The 18,238-nt window shown below is 42.8% G+C and overlaps 1 protein-coding gene across 1 annotated transcript in view; it reads left to right on the top strand.

Moving 5' to 3' along the window:
- Nucleotides 1-1,803: 1,803 nt before the first annotated feature.
- Nucleotides 1,804-18,238, top strand: part of LOC141050971 (uncharacterized) — a 76,894-nt gene continuing 60,459 nt past the window's right edge. The window contains exons 1-6 of the mRNA XM_073547736.1: nt 1,804-2,300; nt 2,430-2,609; nt 2,692-2,815; nt 2,899-2,996; nt 4,393-4,480; nt 6,244-7,014. Coding sequence (XP_073403837.1) covers nt 2,118-2,300; nt 2,430-2,609; nt 2,692-2,815; nt 2,899-2,996; nt 4,393-4,480; nt 6,244-7,014 — 1,444 coding nt within the window. The 5' untranslated portion in view covers nt 1,804-2,117. The remainder of the gene's footprint in view (nt 2,301-2,429; nt 2,610-2,691; nt 2,816-2,898; nt 2,997-4,392; nt 4,481-6,243; nt 7,015-18,238) is intronic.

Genomic DNA, 18,238 nt, shown 5'->3' with positions numbered 1-18,238 from the left:
CCTCGTACACACACGGCTCCGCTCCGTACACCTCGTACACACGCGGCTCCTCTTCGTACACCTCGTACACACACCCTCCGCTCTGTACACCTCGTACACACGCAGCTCCACTCCGTACACCTCGCACACAGGCGGCTCCGCTCCGTACACCTCGTACACACGCGGCTCCGCTCCGTACACCTCGTACACACACGGCTCCGCTCCGTACACCTCGTACACACACGGCTCCTCTCTGTACACCTCGTACACACGGCTCCGCTCCGTACACCTCGTACACACGGCTCCGCTCCGTACACCTCGTACACACAGGGCTCCGCTCCGTACACCTCGTACACACACAGGGCTCCGCTCCGTACACCTCGTACACACACAGGGCTCCGCTCCGTACACCTCGTACACACACGACTCCGCTCCGTACACCTCGTACACACACGGCTCCGCTCCGTACACCTCGTAAACACACGGCTCCGCTCCGTACACCTCGTACACACACGGCTCCGCTCCGTACACCTCGTACACACGCGGCTCCGCTCCGTACACCCCGTACACACGCGGCTCCTCTCCGTACACCTCACACACACGGCTCTGCTCCGTACACCTCGCACACACGGCTCCTCTCCGTACACCTCGTACACACACGACTCCGCTCCGTACACCTCGTACACACACGGCTCCTCTCCGTACACCTCGTACACACACGGCTCCGCTCCGTACACCTCGTACACACACGGCTCCTCTCCGTACACCTCGTACACACGCGGCTCCGCTCCGTACACCTCGCACACACGGCTCTGCTCCGTACACCTCGTACACACACGGCTCCTCTCCGTACACCTCGAACACACACGGCTCCCCTACACACACATCGTACACACACGGCTCCGCTCCGTACACCTCGTACACACACGGCTCCGCTCCGTACACCTCGTACACACACGGCTCTGCTCCGTACACCTCGTACACACGGCTCCGCTCCGTACACCTCGTACACACACAGCTCCGCTCCGTACACCTCGTACACACGGCTCCGCTCCGTACACCTCGTACACACACGGCTCTGCTCCGTACACCTCGTACACACGGCTCCGCTCCGTACACCTCGTACACACACGGCTCCGCTCCGTACACCTCGTACACACACGGCTCTGCTCCGTACACCTCGTACACACGGCTCCGCTCCGTACACCTCGTACACACACGGCTCCGCTCCGTACACCTCGTACACACACGGCTCTGCTCCGTACACCTCGTACACACGGCTCCGCTCCGTACACCTCCTACACACACGGCTCCGCTCCATACACCTCGTACACATGCAACTCTGCTACTCCCACACTGTAAACCCCTCCTGACCCCACACAGAAACTTCCCCTCATCCAGCACCATGATAACCAGCACAGCAGAGTCCTGCATACACTGAGGCCCCTGATCATGTGACCCCTGACTCCTCCCCCTCCTGTGACCTCATCCCAGGTCCTGTGCGCACAGAGCAGCCATATATGTGGTGTGCGGCTCTGCAGGTGGAGGTAGGTGCTGGAGATTCCCCATTAGGCCTCTTTCACACTTCAGTTTTTTGCATCAGTCAAAATCCGCCAAAAGGACGGATGGCGGATCCATTTTAGTACTGATGACAACGGATGGCATCCGTCCGTTTTTTTGACGGATCCGACAACTGAAGAATTTTAAAGGAATCGCAGCCTGGAAAAGGAGAGAGAGAGAGAGAGAGAAACGTTGCAAGCTCCGTTTTGAAATGTTTGAGGATGGTGACGGACAGGAACTTTTGGCGGATCCGCAAAAAAAAACGGATGCAACGGACGGTAATCCGCCAATAATGGAAGTCAATGGGGAAAAAAACAGATCCTCAAAAGAAAATTGCGGATCCGTTTTTTTCAAAACCTGGCGGATTGTGACTGATTGTAAAAAACTGAAGTGTGAAAGAGGCCTTACTGCGCGGGCGCACGGGGCAGTAACCCCCTCAGTGCTGAGCCTGGGATAAATCTCTGTATGTGACTATAATGGGACTGTGTGTTATACCGGGGGCAGGACGGGGCCATGACTGGATGTAGTGATCATGTGAAGCCGGTAACAGCTCCGGAGATTTCTTACATGGGATCTTTATGATGTTACATCGTCATCTTCTCCCCATTCAGGTCCCTACAATATCGGATCCTCTCAGTGGAGATCTTCTATATAAGAGAATTCTCCTGAGTGACCCTACAAGGATGGATAGGGACAGGGACAAGATGGCGGAGAGGATATTACACCTCACCCTAGATATCCTCTTCCGGCTTACTGGAGAGGTGAGAGATTCTGATGACCTCACATTACATCATTCTTGTCTATGGGAATAACAGATGGACAGAACTGGAGAGGTGAGGACTCTGGAAATGTCTGTAGTGAGATTTATTAATGTGTCTCTCCATAACCAGGATTACACAGTAGTGAAGAAGACCTCTAGGGAGCGCTGTCAGGACCCTGTGTCTGAGGGATGGGGAAGACCCCTGAGCCCAATCACGGGGCCTCCACCTCACCCCCTGATACATGAGGACATCAATGACCAGAAGATCCTAGAACTCACCTACAAGATGATTGAGCTGCTGACTGGAGAGGTGACACTGCTGGGAATGCTGGGACATTATACAGTAACGGTATGGAGGGATCGGGGGGTGACGGTATCATTGTGTGTGTCAGGTTCCTATAAGGTGTCAGGATGTCACCGTCTATTTCTCCATGGAGGAGTGGGAGTATTTAGAAGGACATAAAGATCTGTATAAGGACATCATGATGGAGGTTCCCCAGCCCCTGACATCACCAGGTAATAGACAGGACTAAATACACACGGCCTATAATTATCTGTATGTAAAGAATGAATTCAGTTCCTGTATGTGTTTCCTCCAGTTCTATCCAGTGAGAGGACAACACCAGAGAGATGTCTCCGTCCTCTTCTTCCACAGGACTGTAAACAAGAAGATCCCACTGTTCCTCTGGATCATCAGGTAGATGGAGAGAAGGTGTCATGAGATCTCCCCTATGATGTGTAGACGGCTGTGAAGGTCTTGTGTTCAGTCTTGTTTTATCCACCATTATTAGACACTGAATGGCCAATTTATTAGACTTCCGCACTTTCTTATTTGAAGCTTTCCTGTATACAGATTAGACCTGTAACCCCGGAGAGTAATATAAAACTAAGTGATCATTTTTCAGTGTGAAGCACATTATACTGGGAATATTGAGCGCTTCAACTAGACATAGTTGTCAATGTTATGGTAAGGCTCATATTTTGAAAAACTCCTAACCTCTTGAGTTTCTTTTTGTCAAAAGTATTAGTACTGAGAATATTGTGATAAAGGACGAAAATACAATGAAAGGGGGATCCTGTGGACATAAACGACTTGTCGAGGAAGTTATCAGTAATTGTGCTGAGGAGCAGGTAGTGCACAGTAAATTGTAACTAAACACAGAACTGGTGTCCAACTAACATGTTAGAATACATTTGTTGGTCTTTAGCACAGAAGGTTTATTGCACCAGATCCAGTGCCACCATTGTCTAAGAGAAATGTAAAGTAAAAACTTAATTGAACAAAAATGATATCGCTGAGCAGTGGAAAACAGTCAGAATCTAGTCAGATGACTCCAAATTTCTGTTGCACCATGGTGACTAGTGGGTCAGAATTTCATGCGAGCAGCATGAATCCATGTGTCCTTTCTGTCATGTGTCATCATTTCAGGCTGCATGTTTTCTTGGTTCATCCTTTGCCATCTCTTTGGACATTAGGGTTTACATCAGCATTTTGTCCAGTCAAGTTCATCACTTCATGGCAGCTGTTCACACTATGATAGAAGGACAATGCACCATGACACAATGGTCCACTAGTCGTGAATTGATTCCAGGAACACTCGTTGCTTCCCCGGCCTTCATAGTCTTAATGTTTTAATCATATAAAGCATCTCCAGGATGTTGTGAACAGTTTTTTTCACCTCATGTGAGTATCTACATCTTATTTGCGGATAGGCCAGTACACCTGCAGAACTACTTTCTTCATCTAATGGAATGTAGTTCAGGATGAACCGCTGATGTTCTGAAAATAAAAAGTCACTAGGTGGGTCTATGTAATAACGTGGCCATTCAGTGTACATTTTATACTTGGTGGAGCTGACAGGATGAAGCTGATCATAGACATTAGATGTTGTCTGGATCATTTTTCTGGTTATGGAGCCTGCTGGTTAGAGTAAGGAGCCAGCAGGTTGGATTTATACATGAGATCTGCAGCTATGTGATAACTATTGCTGTCATTTTTGATCGTCTTGATAATTTTATGATCTTTTCTGTTCTTCTGAATCATTTCTTACAATTTTTTCATCTGTCTGTGACTCTTACAATTTTTGTTTCAGATTGAAGATCTGCCCCATATTAGTAGTACAGAGATATATGTGAGGGGTGATGAGCGGTGTAAAGAGGAGATTCCTACAGATAACACAGGTGAGGATAATATTATATTTCATTGTGAAGAAAAAGAAAAAATAGGATGGCACTCACCGTTCATGTGACAGCCGTTTCGCGCTCAATACGCTTCAACAGGTTAAGGACCTGTTGAAGCGTATTGAGCGCAAAACGGCTGTTGTCCGTCTTCCAGCACATTGCTCCCGTGCCGATGCCGATGCCTTGTGTATGTGAAATAAAGTGATTTGATTCACATGAACGGTGGGTGCCATCCTATTTTTTCTTTTTCTTCACAATGAAGTGTTCTGTTTTTCCAATATGGGATCGAGCACCCGTTCCAAGTGGGATTAAAGTGTTTTTTTTTATTAATGTGAAAAATATATGTGCAGACATTCAGGGTATTTTTCCACACAATGGTGCCGGATATCTATTTTCTCAATTTGTGGACAATAATATTATATTTGATTTTATAACGGTATAAAAAGTTCATCATGCCAAACCTTGTTTTACATTCTGAAAAAGAACACATGAAGGAACCCAGACGGACCCCACAACAATTAACAGGACCACTTGGCTTCTGTTTGCTTCAGTTGTGCAACAGATCAGTTTTGGACATAAATTCCATTTTCCTGAAATGGACCAGACAAAACTCACAATACAGGGGTGACCCGCTTCAAAGCTGTCTGACAAAATATGGAGACATGTCTGCTTTTGATCAGATTTGTAGATTAAACTCGCCCATTGAAGGGAATGGGTCTGCATTTCCGGATAGTACTCGCATGCCATGCCAATATAGTGGTCCATTAACTGAATCAGAATGGCGTATGTTGACATTTTTTTTTTCTTCGTGGACCACCAGACACCATTATTTTTATAGAGCAGAATTTCACAGTATGAATATGTCCCATGGAGTGGGGAAGAATGATGGAGAAATCATATACCTGCCTGATGGTGAGTAACTGACCTTCAGCTGTGCTAGTTCATGAGAAATCAAAACATATCATGTGACCAGCGCTCGAGAAACTCCCTGAGAAGACAAAGTTTGAATGTGGGAGAGGTGTAAAAACAACTATGAGCCAGATAGTTTCATGAAAAAAACAGATATGTGCAACTTTATTACCCCAGAAGCTTAGTCACATATGTGGTTATTTATTTGTTGTGCACAAAGGTGTCTGTAGCCTTTAAACTAGGTGATCTCTGGAAGAACCAACAACTGTCCACCATGGATGACAGAGGACACTGCTGCAACTTCATTTTCAGGTCTCCCATATTCATGATGGAATTGAATGCTTTTCTGTTGACTTCCAATGCATATAAAATACTATAAAGAATGTGTTCTCCAATCTTGTACCTCTCGCTTAGTTCTTTTTTATAAAAAAAAAAATACAAAACCTACACTTTCACCAAATCCATGGCTTATTTTTACATGACTATACTGCTATGCGCTATGCTAAATGCATGTACTGTTACAAAGTGTATGAGAGATGATCACTATCTAAAAGCACTAACTTACAGTTAACTTTATGAGGATCCACTGAACATGAAACTGCAAATGATTGGTGACAGGTGAAGTGAAACCAGAACCTATTGAGAAGACGGCTTCAACAGAGAGGAGAAGATATTGAAAAAGCACACGCTCGTGGCCTAACAACATAGTCTACTAGTCCTTGCATATTAGTTTACTGTCTTAGTTTACAGCTGAATTCTATTATAGTTTGTATGGAAATTACATTATATAGAATAATATATTAATATGATTTTAATGGAGTGTTATTGACAAATAATAATTTTATTCTTGGCAGATGATGGTACCAGGAGCTCAGAGGGACATCTGATATTTTCAGATTTTGTAGCAGGTGATTATGGTATCACATCAGATAAATATGAAGAACATGTAATTATCCAAGATACAGCTCAAGCCCTTCTTAGGAAAAATCTATCATCGGATCCTTTTCAACAGGTCCTTTCTTCTGCTTCATTAAAGGAAAATATGAAAAACGAAAACCACAAAAGTGCTGATGAACATAAAGTAGCTCACACAGGGGAGAAACCATTTTCATCTGGGAAAAGTTACAGTATTAAATCAAGATTTCTTTCATATCGCAGAAGTCACTCAGGGAAAAAGATATTTTCATGTTTAAAATGTGGGAAATATTTTAAAAGGAAAGCACATCTTGTTTCACATCAAAAAACTCACACAGGGGAGAAGCCATTTTCATGCTCAGAATGTGGGAAATGTTTTAGTGAGAAAAAAATTCTTGTTAAACATCAAAGAACTCACACAGGGGAGAAACCATTTTTATGTTCTGAATGTGGGGATTGTTTTAATCAGAGATCAAATCTTGTTAGACATCAGAGAACTCACACTGGGGAGAAGCCATTTTCATGTTCGGAATGTGGGAAATGTTTTACAGATAAATTCCATCTTGTTACACATCAGAGAACTCACACAGGGGAGAAGCCATTTTCATGTTCAGAATGTGGGAAATGTTTTATAGATAAATCAAATCTTATTAAACATCAGAGAACTCACACAGGGGAGAAGCCATTTTCATGTTCAGAATGTGGGAAATGTTTTATAGATAAATCAAATCTTGTTAAACATCACAGAACTCATATACTGGAGAAGCCATTTACATGTTCAAAATGTAAGAACTGTTTTACCTGGAAATACGATCTTGTTAAACATGAAAAAACTCACACAGGGGAGAAACCACTTTAATTTTAAATCATTACATTGTGAACATATGTAAACTTAAAATTACAAGATATAATCAAGTAAAGACATTTTTCCATAAGAAAAAGGGAAATCAACTTAGTGCACTAAATGATTAATAGAAATTGTATATAATTACCAATGACCATTTGTTCTAAAAAGTAATTACAATCCTAATGTCTATAAAATATTTAACATTTGTATGAACTATTGGACCATTGGACCTCAATCGAGTTTGTTTTCATAATCTCTCCCCAAGTCTGGAAGGAAAGTAACTGTCCGTTTTGGTAGCTTCTTAGCTTGGGTTCACCTCTGTTCTCAGTGCATCTCGAGACACTGCATCGACTACACGTGCCACAGTGAAAACAAATCCAAGGCATTTCTAGTACTGTCCACTATGCATCATGGTAACATTATGTGTGAAGGTGATAACACGAAGCTGTAAATAATAGGCTTTTACAATGAAACCAAGGATGGTCTTAATACAAACGTCCAACTGTGCGAAACTTAAAACATCGCTAGGCACAGTAAGAAATAGCCATATTTTTCATCTCTTCAATGTATCAGCAAAAAATGCTTATGTTATTTATAACATAATTAATACAACTAAAATTACCCAAAGAAAATTTCTGAATTTTTTTCTTAAAAGTATAAAAGCAGAAATTACAAGATTGCTAAGTTTCTTGAAAAGACGATTCAATGATGACACAGAATTTTCTTTTCTGGAAGTACAGTACAGACCAAAGTTTGGACACACCTCATTCAAACTTTGTTTTCATGACTATGAAAATTGTAGATTCACTCTGAAGGCATCAAAACTATGAATTAACACATGTGGAATTATATAATTAACAAAAAGTGTGAAGCAACTGAAAATATGTCTTATATTCTAGGTTCTTCAAAGTAGCTACCTTTTGCTTTGATTACTCCTTTGCACACTCTTGGCATTCTCTTGATGAGCTTCAAGAGGTAGTCACTGGAAATGGTCTTCCAACAGTCTTGAAGGAGTTCCCAAAGATGCTTAGCACTTGTTGGCCCTTTTGCCTTCACACTGAGGTCCAGCTCATCCCAAACCATCTCGATTCGGTTCAGGTCTGGTGACTGTGGAGGCCAGGTCATCTGGCGTAGCACCCCATCACTCTCCTTCTTGGTCAAATAGCCCTTACACAGCCTGGGGGTGTGTTTGGGGTCATTGTCCTGTTGAAAAATAAGTGATGGTCCAACTAAACACAAACCGGATGGAATAGCATGCCGCTTCAAGATGCTGTGGTAGCCATGCTGGTTCAGTATGCCTTCAATTTTGAATAAATCCCCAACAGTGTCACCAGCAAAGCACCCCCACACCATCACACCTCCATGCTTCACGGTGGGAACCAGGCATGTAGAGTCCATCCGTTCACCATTTCTGCGTCGCACAAAGACATGGTGGTTGGAACCAAAGATCTGAAATTTGGACTCATCAGACCAAAGCACAGATTTCCACTGGTCTAATGTCCATTCCTTGTGTTCTTTAACCCAAACAAGTCTCTTCTGCTTGTTGCCTGTCCTTAGCAGTGGTTTCCTAGCAGCTATTTTACCATGAAGGCCTGCTGCACAAAGTCTCCTCTTAACAGTTGTTGTAGAGATGTGTCTGCTGCTAGAACTCTGTGTGGCATTGACCTGGTCTCTAATCTGAGCTGCTGTTAACCTGTGATTTCTGAGGCTGGTGACTTGGATGAACTTATCCTCCGCAGCAGAGGTGACTCTTGGTCTTCCTTTCCTGGGGCGGTCCTCATGTGAGCCAGTTTCTTTGTAGCGCTTGATGGTTTTTGCCACTGCACTTGGGGACACTTTCAAAGTTTTCCCAATTTTTCGGACTGACTGACCTTCATTTCTTAAAGTAATGATGGCCACTCGTTTTTCTTTACCTAGCTGTTTTTTTTTCTTGCCATAATGCAAATTCTAACAGTCTATTCAGTAGGACTATCAGCTGTGTATCCACCAGACCTCTGCACAACACAACTGATGGTCCCAACCCCATTTATAAGGCAAGAAATCCCACTAATTAAACCTGACAGGGCACACCTGTGAAGTGAAAACCATTTCCGGTGACTACCTCTTGAAGCTCATTAAGAGTGTGCAAAATAGTAATCAAAGCAAAAGGTTGCTACTTTGAAGAACCTAGAATATAAGACATACAGTGGGGAAAAAAAGTATTTAGTCAGTCAGCAATAGTGCAAGTTCCACCACTTAAAAAGATGAGAGGCGTCTGTAATTTACATCATAGGTAGACCTCAACTATGGGAGACAAACTGAGAAAAAAAAATCCAGAAAATCACATTGTCTGTTTTTTTTTCATTTTATTTGCATATTATGGTGGAAAATAAGTATTTGGTCAGAAACAAGCAATCAAGATTTCTGGCTCTCACAGACCTGTAACTTCTTCTTTAAGAGTCTCCTCTTTCCTCCACTCATTACCTGTAGTAATGGCACCTGTTTAAACTTGTTATCAGTATAAAAAGACACCTGTGCACACCCTCAAACAGTCTGACTCCAAACTCCACTATGGTGAAGACCAAAGAGCTGTCAAAGGACACCAGAAACAAAATTGTAGCCCTGCACCAGGCTGGGAAGACTGAATCTGCAATAGCCAACCAGCTTGGAGTGAAGAAATCAACTGTGGGAGCAATAATTAGAAAATGGAAGACATACAAGACCACTGATAATCTCCCTCGATCTGGTGCTCCACGCAAAATCCCACCCCGTGGGGTCAGAATGATCACAAGAATGGTGAGCAAAAATCCCAGAACCACGCGGGGGGACCTAGTGAATGAACTGCAGAGAGCTGGGACCAATGTAACAAGGCCTACCATAAGTAGCACACTACGCCACCATGGACTCAGATCCTGCAGTGCCAGACGTGTCCCACTGCTTAAGCCTGTACATGTCCGGGCCCGTCTGAAGTTTGCTAGAGAGCATTTGGATGATCCAGAGGAGTTTTGGGAGAATGTCCTATGGTCTGATGAAACCAAACTGGAACTGTTTGGTAGAAACACAACTTGTCGTGTTTGGAGGAAAAAGAATACGGAGTTGCATCCATCAAACACCATACCTACTGTAAAGCATGGTGGTGGAAACATCATGCTTTGGGGCTGTTTCTCTGCAAAGGGGCCAGGACGACTGATCCGGGTACATGAAAGAATGAATGGGGCCATGTATCGTGAGATTTTGAGTGCAAACCTCCTTCCATCAGCAAGGGCATTGAAGATGAAACGTGGCTGGGTCTTTCAACATGACAATGATCCAAAGCACACCGCCAGGGCAGCGAAGGAGTGGCTTCGTAAGAAGCATTTCAAGGTCCTGGAGTGGCCTAGCCAGTCTCCAGATCTCAACCCTATAGAAAACCTTTGGAGGGAGTTGAAAGTCCGTGTTGCCAAGCGAAAAGCCAAAAACATTACTGCTCTAGAGGAAATCTGCATGGAGGAATGGGCCAACATACCAACAACAGTGTGTGGCAACCTTGTGAAGACTTACAGAAAACGTTTGACCTCTGTCATTGCCAACAAAGGATATATCACAAAGTATTGAGATGAAATTTTGTTTCTGACCAAATACTTATTTTCCACCATAATATGCAAATAAAATTAAAAAAAAACAGACAATGTGATTTTCTGGATTTTTTTTTCTCAGTTTGTCTCCCATAGTTGAGGTCTACCTATGATGTAAATTACAGACGCCTCTCATCTTTTTAAGTGGTGGAACTTGCACTATTGCTGACTGACTAAATACTTTTTTTCCCCACTGTATTTTCAGTTGTTTCACACTTTTTTGTTATATAATTCCACATGTGTTAATTCATAGTTTTGATGCCTTCAGAGTGAATCTACAATTTTCATAGTCATGAAAAAAAAAAAGAAAACTCTTTGAATGAGAAGGTGTGTCCAAACTTTTGGTCTGTACTGTAGGTCGATGTCATTTGTAAGTGGGATTTAGTGACCGATAAAACAAAACAAGATCTGATAATTTCAAGAAATTTATATGCAATGATCACCATAAGAAGATGTGATTCTTATGCTAAATAATTTGTTTTTTTCATAGTACATAAGTAGATGATTAAATTTTGTTGATTACTTAAAACGTTTTATTTTAGCTAAGATGTTGTACTTTAACTTTCTAAATAAAGTAAAAATTCTTCTTTAATAAATGATTTATTTTTAAATCTGAAAACTGGGGCTCCATGTACCCAACGTGACAAATGATGGAAATATTTTGATGCAATTAACTGAAAGTTAATAAAGTGCAAACTTTGAAAAATGTGCTCACCGTTATCAGTTCCGTGTATATATATGTTCAGCAGTCCTGAAATCTGCAGAGAAAACTTTTCAGCTTCAGCGAGAGAATACAAAAATGGAAAAAAGTGCTGCTGGATTGATATAAAAAATATTAATCATTCATTTCATTTTAATTAAAATTCCATATACATGTCAGGGAAAAGCTGCAACAAATGGCGAGTTTCAAACTTTTAACCTACATAGTAATTACAGGGCAAAGACCACTCCCCTCAAGTAGTCAAAAGCCAGGAGGGTATGTCATAGACAGAGGGGTGATACAAACATGTAGTCAGTAGTGATGAGCAAACGTACTCGGATAACATCTTATCCGAGCACGCTCGGGTGTTATCTGAGCATTTGACAGTGCTCGTACATTAGGTTTGGGTTTCTGCAGCTGCGCGACATCCTTCACATGTGGGGATTCCCTAACAAATAGGCAATCTCCACATGTGTTCAAGCTGACTAAAGGGCCTGTCACACTAAGGGATATCGCTAGCAATATTACTATAACGTCACTGGTTTTTGTGACGTTGTAGCGATATTGCTAGCGATATCGCTATGTCTGATACTTACCTCTGACCGCTCCCCCGCTGGTTATCGCTGATCGCACGAGAACGTCCTGGACTGTTTCTCGTCGTCAGCTTCCTGCTGGGCTTCCTGTGGAGAGACGAGCGACAAGCGTGGACGCGGGCGGGAGGACGTCAGGATCGCCTAGTGTGACAGGTAAGTAGTGACCCCCGAGCCCTGCGATGTCGCTGGTGAGATCTGCCTGTGTGGCAGCTCACTAGCGACCACTTAGCGATGTACCAGCGATCCTGACCGCGTCATATCGCTGGTCGGGATGGCTGGTACATCGCTAAGTGTGACAGAACCTTAACAGTCGCAAATCATGCAGCCACAGAGACTTAAACATATTATATGAGCACTTCCAGATGCTCAGATAACATGTCAACGTGCTCAGATAAGACGTTATCCAAGCACATTCGCTCATCAGTAGTAGTTAGGTAACAGTCCAAGGTCAGAATTCCAAGAACATAGTGGATCACAACAAAAGGGCTTAGCAAGCAGATTGTGAAGGAAAATCCAAGGTCTACAAGCAAAGATCAGAATACTAGACTAGGAGCACAGAGCAAACACAGACATCTTAAGCAAAGTTCTAATTGGCAGCAATCTAAGGCAGAGAGCTGGCTAGATAGCCAGGTAATTACTCCAAACAGGAGACACATGGATGAAGCCTCGGGCCACCCTGGTACTGATTGGACAGCTAAACTGTCACTCAAAACACTGACTGCTCAGCACGCCCAGCATCTGATTGGATGGCTGAGCTGTCAATCACCATACTGACAGCTTAGTAGATGCCTGTTCTAGATTGGATGGCAGAACTGTGGTTCACTGCTTCCAGACACACTGATAAGAGGAATTGTGACAGTACTCTCTCTTGGGGGGGGCACTGGACCCACAGATTTCCCAGGAAAGCTATGATGGAAGGCCCTAACTAGATCATCAACCCTCATGGAATGACCTGGAATCAAAGATCTCTCCTTGGGTCCGTATGAACTGGATATTGGAGAGAATTTTTGACCCTCTACTCCAAACCTTCATAAAACAATAGTTTTGACAAACAAAATAAAGTGGGAAAAATAGAAAAAACACCCACCCAAAATGGTGGGAGTCAAATAACCAAGATAATTAAATTAACCCACATAAGGAAATGGACAACCAATAAGGACCAACTGTAACACAAATAGCTACAGAACAAAAGGAACATAGTCATAAAGCCCATTGGAAAAGTGAAATCACAATCTTTATTAATTAAAACAGGTGAGCCCATACATTTATAATTCTAAAAGTACCTGTTACCTACCTGCTCCATGGGCATTTCTTTGGATGCTGTGGTGTTACCAATGTTTTATACCATCTGTTTCAGCCCCATTTTATCCTTGTCCTGTGCTCACCTGTTTTGATTAATTAACAAAGATTGTGATTTCACTTTTCCAATGGGTTTCACGACTGTGTTCCTTTTGTTCTGTATCCAAACCTTCATAGACAAACCAGACAAGGTGAAAACAAGGCACACCATTGATGGGACAATAGCCTTTAACACGGATTTGTGGAATTCATTTGGGACGCGACGCTTCAGAGGACCCAACTTCACTGACTTTACTTTGAGCTTAATGTTTTTGGACGATAACCAAACAATATCACCTACTTTTATGATGGGACTTTCGAACGTTTCCTCTTCGTGTTCCAATTTTGGAAAAGCTGAGCCACCTCAATATTCTTAATATTCTTCTGAATATGACAACCTCTACTCCAGGATACCCAAAACCGATCCTAGAAAATCCACCAAAATGGGATTAAAATCCATTATTGCAAAAAAAAAAAGGCAAGGTTCCAGTGGACTGATTTGGACTGACTTTTAAAGGCGAACTCAGCAAGAGGAAAAAATGAGGTCTAGTCTTCCTGCTGAGCTACAACAAAACACCTTAAAATTTATTCCAACGATTGGTTTGTCCTTTCCGTCTGTTTCTTTCAGGGTTGTAAGCTTATGAAAATGACAAATCAATACTCAATTTCCTACAAAACGCTCTCCAAATTTGAACACAAATTGTACACCTCTATCTCACACAATGTTAATGGAGATTCCATGAAATTTCACCACATGACTGATACACAATCTGGAAAGTGTTTCAGTATTAGGTATCCCTAATGATGGATAAAAGTGAGCCAGTTTACTGAATCTGTCAACTACCACCCAAATAACAGTTTTCCCTCCAGGCAAAGACAAATTGTGATGACATCCATTAACAAATTTGTCCACAGTCTTTCTGGAAATGGCAATGGAGAGAATTCCCTGGCCTTCTTAATCAGGCTTGATTGTGTGCGCAAACTTCAGAAGTGGATACAAGATCTTTAATACCATTAATCATAGATAACCAACAAAACGGACTAGCAATAGCTTTCTGTTTGGAGTAAAAATTGAATCAAGGCTGCAAGATAAGGCATCAGCCCTCACATTCTTGGACTCTGGCCTGAACGTGATAAAAATATTGAACCTAGAAAAAAATAAGGACTATCTGGCCTGTCTTGGGGGTTAACTGTTTAGCTGATTCAATGTAAGCTACATTTTTATCATCGGTCACCACAGTGACCTGATGAATAGCTCCCTCCAAAAAGTCTCCATTCTTCAAAAGCTAATTTGAAAGAGAGCAGCTCGTGATTCGCAACATCATAATTTCTCTTGGATTAAAATTTCCTAGAGAAAAACGCACATGGCCCCAAGTTGGTCAGAATTTTTCAACCTTGATATATTACAGCCCTTACCCCGACCCCTGAAGCATCCACCTCCACAATCAATATTTTCTGGAGATCTGGTTAGATTTAAAACTGGAACGGACATAAAAAAAACCTTTCAATTTATTAAAGGGCCCAACAGCATCTGGTGACTAAACCTTATGTTCCTCCCCCTTACATGTGAGAAATTCAACCCACATCAAGGGTCCTCACACTTGCGAGTCCTAACACTAAAATTAAAAGCAAAGTCAGTTTTTTGCTATGCTAATTCTTGAATTTGAAAGTGTGAGGACCCTTATTGTGGGTTGCGAGCTTGCATATCTTGTCCAAAATATCGACCAATGCCTCATATACTATATATATATTATGTATATTTTTTGCACATCATTTGTCAGGGTGCAGGCAAGCCCAGCATTTTTGGCCTTGTAAACTAGGGTGTCTGTTCTCATGGGGTGCACTTCATGGGGCAGCCCCCCATCCTAATAGTATGGGCATCACTAATAGGCTGTAAGCCATTTATTGTGCATTGCCTGTGTGTGCCCAGCCCCCAATAGAAGCCGTTTTTGTGCAATTTAATACTAAAAAATCACCCCCTCCATGAACTGGTAGGATGTGAATGGGTGTCTCATCAGTATTTTGCACCTGTGTTGCCACCATCTTTACTATATGGGTTTGCTGCATCCCAATAGTGCTTTGGTTCTGAGGTAAACACTGCTGCACTTTTTTGCTATGTAATTCTTGAATTTCTGGAGGATATTTTATTCCTTTTATTGTAGCATTACCTTTAACTTAAGTGCTTGAATACTAGACAGGCTTGGTGGGCCCTTTTTTTCACACATTTAATTTCTCTGTGACATATCTCCGTTACTAAGAATGTTAAGGCTAATGCTTTATCGCATAGTTTTGTTTCTGCGTTGAGGAATGAGAATTCAATCATAAATTCTTAGTATAGAGGTGGTGGCGGTGTGAATTGGGATTCATCTCAGACAACGTATTTCTGAAACTCAGGTTGCTGCACTGGAGGGTTTACCAACCGGCAAGGTTTTGGTGCCGTCTTTGCTTCGCACTGATATTAATGAAGTGCATGACTCTCTGTAGGCCAAACATACTGGTTCCTCTGCTACCTGGAGAACTCTTTCCAGGTCCTTTTCGTGGCAGAGTGCTTGAAGGAATATTGATGATTATGTCCATAAGTGCAGAGTTTGCATGAGGTCTAAAGCCTCTCGCAACAGGGTTTCTTTTGCCCAAGGAGGTTGACTTGGAAGAGGTCACGGAGTATGAGGTGGCACTAGTGTTGGGTTCCAGACATGTCAGACAGAAACATTGCATTGAATAGAAGAGTTTTGGTCCTGGGTTGAACTGGAAGATTTTTGTGCGGGTCACCTAGCGAGGGAGTTCTATCAGCAGTATCAGCGATAGGGATCCCTGAGAGTGGCCCCTCATAAAAGGATCTAGTCTGTACAGGAACTGGCAGGGTCAGTTACAGTTTTTAGTTTGTTACCTATTTTCCTGAGTGAGTTGCTAATTTAGCATAACACTGGCACATTATTAACCCAAAAAGCATGACAATATTTACAAATAGACCCTCAAACGTTAAAAACGTTGCTTTCCACTCATCACCCTTCGGTTGTGTATGAAATTATAAGCCCCTCTAAGATTAAGTTTTAAAAACCATTTAGCCCAATAAACTGGTTAGGGCAGCAGAAAGTTACTGCTGTTAATGATTTGGTTTTGAAAAGTAGTTATACATACAGCAGTACTTTATCTGACAAGTCAAAAGGTACCTGGAAGTATAAGCTTAAACTTTCATTTCTTCCTCCTAAGTTATGTGGACAGATTTGGGGGAAATGACCAACACCTCCTGTTGCTCATCACACCTCTCCCGAATCCTATGATCCAACCAAGTGGCCTGAGTTATGGCCTCCCCCAAGGAACAGGGTTAAATATGCAGAGCCTGAGTGTCCTTAAGTGTATCTGAAAGGCCTCGGCATAACTTATTCCTGAGAGCTGCATCATTCCACAGAACTTCAGTAGACCATTGCTGGAACTCCGTACTATAGTACACAGCAGTGCAGTCCCCCTGTATCAGATTCATGATCTTGGCTTCCGCAGCCTGACCTGCATTCAATCAGGTTCATCATAGATTAACCCTAAGGTATCAAAAAAAGTGTTAACAGATGACTGTTCTGGGGCTTGGTGGGACAAAGAAAATGCTATAGTGTCCTTTGCAGTAAGGACATGATTACTACAACTCACTAGGACCCATTACCTGCAGGGTATAAAATAACCCATAGCTCTTCCTGAACACCCTAAAAAGATCTTCCTACCTGGAAAACTTGTCAGGAAGGGCCATTACAGGTTCGGTGGCAACCAGCTGCACATCAGAGGATACTGACATCACAGCCACTGCCGGCAGTGGAAAGTTGTGGGAATTTTTAATCGAACTGACCATCTGACCATGCAACTGATATTACAACAAATCAATACTCGGTATTCCTTGGCCAGGTCCTGAATCATCTGCGTGAAATTCGCCACCTGGTCACAGTGTAGGTAACAGCAGGTTCGCAGGATGCAGTGACGAGACGCGAGACTGGTTGAATTTTGAAAAGCAAACTTTTTATAATTTAAAGCCGCTAGGGCTATACTAAGCAACCAAAAAGGGGTAACAACAGTTGTCCTTGCAGGGACTCAGTACAACCAAACACTATTTGAAAAGAACACGACTAACCCGGCCGAGGCCGGTTACTATGGGGCCACGGTATGGCCGTCTACGGGTCCTTATACTCTATAACAATGTGAAGCGAAAAAAGAAGAAATATGCAGCACTTACCGATATAGCTGAAAAACTGTGCATCTTTATTTCACATAAATTCCATCAATAGATGTGTGGACATGCAGGGCGTTAGAGGAATGCTAGGGGAGGGAGGTGTCGGACAACGGCCGTTCCGCGATTACTTGCTTCTGCGGGTCCAGGAGTGTGTGTTATAGACACAGGTGTGAAACAAAGGCATAGTCAGGTCATAGTACTGGGTCAGAATTCCAAGAAGGTAGCTGATCAAGACAAAAAGACTATGCAAATGTGACGTCAAAGGCAAATCCAAGGTCGAGTAACAAACATCTGATTACAAGACGAGGAGCACAAAGACACCTCTTCAAAGCTACAATTAGCAGTAATCTAAATCAAAGAGATGTCTAAATAGCCAGGCAATTACTCCAAACAGGAGACACATGGATGAAGCCCCGACACACTCTGGCATTATGGTACCGTTACACTTAGGCTACTTTCACACATCAGGTTTTCGGCGTCAGGCGCGATCCGGCGTCGTGCCGGAACGCCGGATCCGGCAAATGTTTCGTAAAACTGGATGTGACGGATCCGGTTTTCTGCCGGATCCGTCTTTTTCTTGACAGACAAAACCGGATCCGTCTCATCCGGTTCATCCGTTTTTCTATCTGTTTTTCGACGGATTACGCCGG

Source organism: Dendrobates tinctorius, unplaced genomic scaffold (assembly GCF_039654945.1).
Source record: "Dendrobates tinctorius isolate UK_male_01 unplaced genomic scaffold, ASM3965494v1 ptg000155l, whole genome shotgun sequence".
Classification (NCBI taxonomy): domain Eukaryota; kingdom Metazoa; phylum Chordata; class Amphibia; order Anura; family Dendrobatidae; genus Dendrobates; species Dendrobates tinctorius.
This window is presented reverse-complemented; position numbering and strand designations above follow the sequence as displayed.